Source organism: Elgaria multicarinata, chromosome 11, assembly GCF_023053635.1.
Source record: "Elgaria multicarinata webbii isolate HBS135686 ecotype San Diego chromosome 11, rElgMul1.1.pri, whole genome shotgun sequence".
Taxonomy (NCBI): domain Eukaryota; kingdom Metazoa; phylum Chordata; class Lepidosauria; order Squamata; family Anguidae; genus Elgaria; species Elgaria multicarinata.
The window spans coordinates 21,749,024-21,753,914 of record NC_086181.1 but is presented as its reverse complement, the minus strand read 5'-3'; the positions used below and the strand labels follow the sequence as shown (position 1 = coordinate 21,753,914).

At 41.9% G+C, this 4,891-nt stretch overlaps 1 protein-coding gene across 1 annotated transcript; it reads right to left on the bottom strand.

Moving 5' to 3' along the window:
* Positions 1-3,318: 3,318 nt before the first annotated feature.
* Positions 3,319-4,260, bottom strand: LOC134405398 (olfactory receptor 6M1-like). The gene has a single exon (XM_063136643.1). The coding sequence runs from the start codon at positions 4,258-4,260 to the stop codon at positions 3,319-3,321; it is 942 nt and encodes a 313-aa protein (XP_062992713.1).
* Between the last annotated feature and the right edge of the window lie 631 nt (positions 4,261-4,891).

The following is a 4,891-nucleotide window of genomic DNA, read 5'->3' as shown; positions in this document are numbered from 1 at the left end:
CACACACACACACACACACACACACACAGCCAAGATACCCTGTCCATTATTAGGAAGTGATTAGAGCAGCATGGAATCCTTGTGCCTCAGAGAAAAATGGCATCTCCTAGCATTAAAAGATTTTTGAAGCTATGAATCAGCCTTCAAAGCAGGTTGGGGGAGGTTATGTGCACAGCCCTAGTTCTCATTTTAATATATACTGATTTCACACTTTAGAACTGAAATTCCATTATCCTTAGAAATGAATTTTGCAATAAAGTTTTCTCCAATCAAAATATGTGTCCAGAAATATGTGTAGTAGAGGAAAGAGCACCCAAGATGCCTATATTAATGAAAAAAACCATTGAAAATGCATTATTTTATGGAAACTAGTTGCAGGAAATGTGCATTTCTGGCAAAATTGTGTGTAAAAAGCAAGTATTAGGAGGATATGTTCAAAAAAAAGCATATGGGTTTTCATGCGGACTTGTTTGTTTGTTTATTTATTTATTTCAAAATTCAGGATGAACCAAATTTAAGATTGGAAGAATGCGAAGAAAACTATAAAAACCAAAATTGACAAGATTCATCGATACCTATGTTTAGTTGACATGAGTCTTGTTTCAGAAGGAAGAGGGATTCTGAACACGTACAACACATACAGTCTTATTACAGATGAAATGACAATATGCTATTAATTACACCTCCTTTTTTAAAAAAGTTAGTTTTAACTCTTTATTAGTATGTTTAACTCTTCATTAGTAACGATACATTGAACAATTTTTGATTTTATGCATTAAAAAAACAATGATTATTTCCTTTCTCTCCTCTCTCCCCACTTGTCTAACTTTCTTTCTTCCTTTTTTTACATATACACATATAATATAAGGTACAAATAAACATTTATTCAATTATATAAATTAAATTATTCAACAGAATGGAATGGAGTATCCTGGAAGAGGGCTTGGCTGACTAGCTGGCTGGAACTCTGAACAGCAACATGCTTCACTGAAACATTTTGCTGCGTATCTGACACCGTTCCATCACAGGGCACACTGATGGCAAAGAATTGAGCACTCTAGCGGCAAAGACATTGGTTGAGGGGCCATAGGATACTGCGGATTCTCCCTTCCAAGTTCAGAGACAGTCTTCCATCATCCGAAGGAGGAATCAGAGTTCTGCTCACCTTCTCTGCCCCCTCACAGCCAGCTCAGAAAAAACAGGGCCAGTTGCCTGTTGAAGTTGGAAAAGAGACCTCAAAGAGGGAGAAAAGAGGGAGGTTGGAGGCCAGAATATGTGCTATCCTGAGCTGTAGCTTCTTCCAGCCTTTTTCTCTCCTCTTCTGAAGTGCTGTCATTTAGATGGACAAAAGAGGCCCTGTCGTGAAAAATGCAGGGAGGGAAGATGGGGAAGCAAAGATCACCTCTGCTGCTCCCCCCACCCTGCATTGGATGTTCAGAACCCTCTGAATGTGGGGGCTTCTGATCATTGCGTGCATGATCAATAGGATTGCACCCTTATTCTTCAGACTTTATAACTGAAATTAATTATGTGGGCAGCACTTAATTGGGTCTGGTTGGTGAAGGGACAAGAATAAATAGACACACAGGCATAGTGTGGGTAATAAATTGGCCACATCTTTATTGACTCACCTGAATAGGCTTGGCGACAGCATAGGGAATGGATCCTGTCATCGGTCAGCCTGCCTGCTGACCGATTCCCCTTCCTGGCCCTCATGCCGGGAGCACTGGTGGTTGATAGAAGGGTCAGGGGCACACCACAGAGCAGACGGCTAATGTGAACCCCCTGCCACCACCATGGACGTGGCCAGCTCGCAGCCTCCATGCTGGTCTGGCCTAGGTGCCAAGTCCCTGAGATTCCTTACAGGAATCCTCACCATGGGGGAGCAGGGAGCCCAATCCCAATCCCCCTCACCAATCAATCAAGCCCAAAGCCTCTCATACCTACAGAAGTTGTAACAAATGTTATCAAATGAAGAGTCCACAAAGAATTTACTGATAGTCGAGATCAACATATTTACAATGGAATTGATCTTGCAATGGGGAAGGCAAAACTCCTGCACCATCTTTGCCAATTGGTCTGCAGGTAAAATTCCTTCCCAGCCCCATCAACTGGTGACTACTTCTGCCATTACAAGACATCTTACTACTTGGAGTGGGTGAGTGCTGAAGTGAGCAACTGCAATCCTGGGGCAGCATGGGAGGCCTGTGTTTGGGAGCTTCAGGTAGAACTGGAGGCAGAACAAAGGAGCAATCTCACTCTGTTGGGTCCACCTCTTTGGCGCCACCCCATCCTCATGCTGATTGGCTGAGCAGTCACTTCCTGGGAAGGAGATGCTGCTGCTGGAACTGTGCAGCTGCTGTTGCAGCTGTGCAGCCATTCTTTACCAGCCTTTCTCTCTTTGCTGCTGGCCTGCTTGCTCCCACAATTCAGTGCTCCCCATTAAGGAAGAGTGGTAACTTGGCTTATAAATAACTTCCAGTAATTCATACTATGATCCAAATGTTTTGTGGGAAATATTAATGCTGGACTATCAGTTCATGTACATCAGAGGTGGACAATTTGTGATCCTCCCAATGTTTGGGGCCACAATGTCCATGATTCCTCAACATTGGCTGTCCTGACTAGGGTTAGTGGTAATTGCAGGTCAAAACATCAGGAGGTCCATAAGTGTACATATATGGTACAAACTTAAATTGTAAACTAAATCCCATTCATAAATGCAGATACATAATTATCTAATATAACTTACTATAACTAACAAATAGTAAGTCAAGTAAAAGAGTTTCTATTTCTATTGAGGTTTTATGTTCTACATCTGAGACTTACACAACACAGTTTTCAGATTATTTTAGATTTATTATTGGGTACTATTCACCCCACCCCCCACCCAACACAGCTTCCTGAGGTTGTTTATGCTGAAGAACAGTGACTAGCCCAAAATCATCCTGTGAGCTATTTAAGTAAATAATTGAACCCATGTCTCAGAATCTAATACTCTGCTCCACCACACTGGTTGGAGTTTGAGGGTGCAATCCTAGGCAAGTTTGGGCAGAAAACAAGTCCTACAACTCCCAGCATATTCCAGCCCTGCTGGCTAGGGAATGCTGAAGCTGTAGGACTTCTTCCTGTCTAAAAATTCATAACATTGTAACCTTAAAGAGTAAAACAGGTAAGACACTCCCTAGAACAGTTACCTATACCTCTAGAACTGCCATAACTTTTTCCAACATCTGGATGTGTGCACATCCCATAATACACTTAATTTATTTTCATTGTCATTCAGTGCTACACAGAGAAGGGATCCTTTTTCTTGATTCAGAATTCTGAGGGGGAAATTTTCCTCCTGGTAAGACGTTCCAGGGCTTCCTTGACTTGCTTGTTTCTCAGACTATAAATGAAAGGGTTTAGTAATGGTGTTATCACTGTATTCAAAATGCTGGCCACCTTGTTGAGATCCAATGAGTGTCTTTTTTGTGGCTGAACATAAATGAAAATTGAGCTTCCATAGAAGAGTGTCACCACAATTAGGTGAGAGGCACATGTAGATAGTGCTTTCTGGCGTCCTTCGGCTGAAGGGATCCTAACTACTGTTGAAATGATGAACATGTAGGACACCCCTGTTACCATTAATGAGCTCAGGTGGAGGAGGGCTGCATTGAAAATATTAATCATTGCAATATTCCTTGTTTCAAAGCAGGCCAATTTGAGCAAGGGGTCCACATCACAAAAGAAATGGTTGATGGCATTGGGTCCACAGAATGGCAGCTCACCTACCAAGAGGGCAGGTGGGATCACAGAAAAGAAGCCCCACATCCAGGATGCAGCTGTAAGCTGGAGGCAAAAGTGTGTGCTCATGATGGATGCATACCTCAGTGGGTTGCATATGGCAATATAGCGGTCAAATGACATCACAGCCAAAAGGAAGAACTCAGTAGAACCTGCTGAGAAGTAGATATAGGCCTGCAAAATGCAACTGTTGAAGGAAATGGATTTTCTCTGACTCATGAGGTTGACTAGCATTTTGGGGATAACTGCTGTGGTGTAAATAGCCTCTAAAAAAGAGAGGTTTGCAATAAATATGTACATTGGGGTATGAAGGCTGTTATCACACCACACTAATGTAATAATGGTGAGGTTTCCTACCAAAGCAATAGTATAGCTGATGAAGAATAAAGTGAAGACTGTGACTTCAACTGTCTTATTGCCAGAAAATCCTAGGAGCATGAATTCTGTCACAGTTCTTGTCTGGTTCCTCATTGTGGTGAAACACACACCTGGGATGGAGAATTAGCTGTCAGACTGATCAATGAGTCTTCTGTTTAGAGAAACTAGGATCCATAGAACCATAGAAGATGTCAGATTATAATGGATAGGGAAACATCAATGATATTTCTTTAGACAAAGGGAAGGGGAAAAACAGAAGAAAAGCTAAGATATCAGGACAAAGTGTACCTCCTCCCATATGTACCTACCCGGACCTTAAGATCATCTACAGGGGCCCTTCTCCATGAGCCCCTGCCAAAGGAAGTGAGGCAGGTGGCTACTAGGAGGAGGGCTTTCTCCGCTGTGGCACCCCGGTTGTGGAATGAGCTCTCCAGAGAGGTCCGCCTGGCGCCTACACTGTACTCCTTTCGTCGCCAGCTGAAGACCTTTTTATTCTCTCAGTATTTTAACACTTAACTTTAACTTAAATTTAAATTTTACTGTTTTAACTCTGTATTTTAATCTTATATCAATTTTGCTGCGTGGTTTTATCCTGGTTGTGCTTTTAATACTGTATTTTGTATTTGTGCTTTTAACGTGTTGGTTGTTTTATCATGGTTTTAATTTTTGTGAACCGCCCAGAGAGCTTCGGCTATTGGGCGGTATAAAAATGTAATAATAAATA

What these genes read in the sequence shown, in the direction of transcription:
- LOC134405398 (XM_063136643.1), bottom strand. Translation starts at nt 4,260, where the DNA reads ATGAGGAACCAGACAAGAACTGTGACAGAATTCATGCTCCTAGGATTT.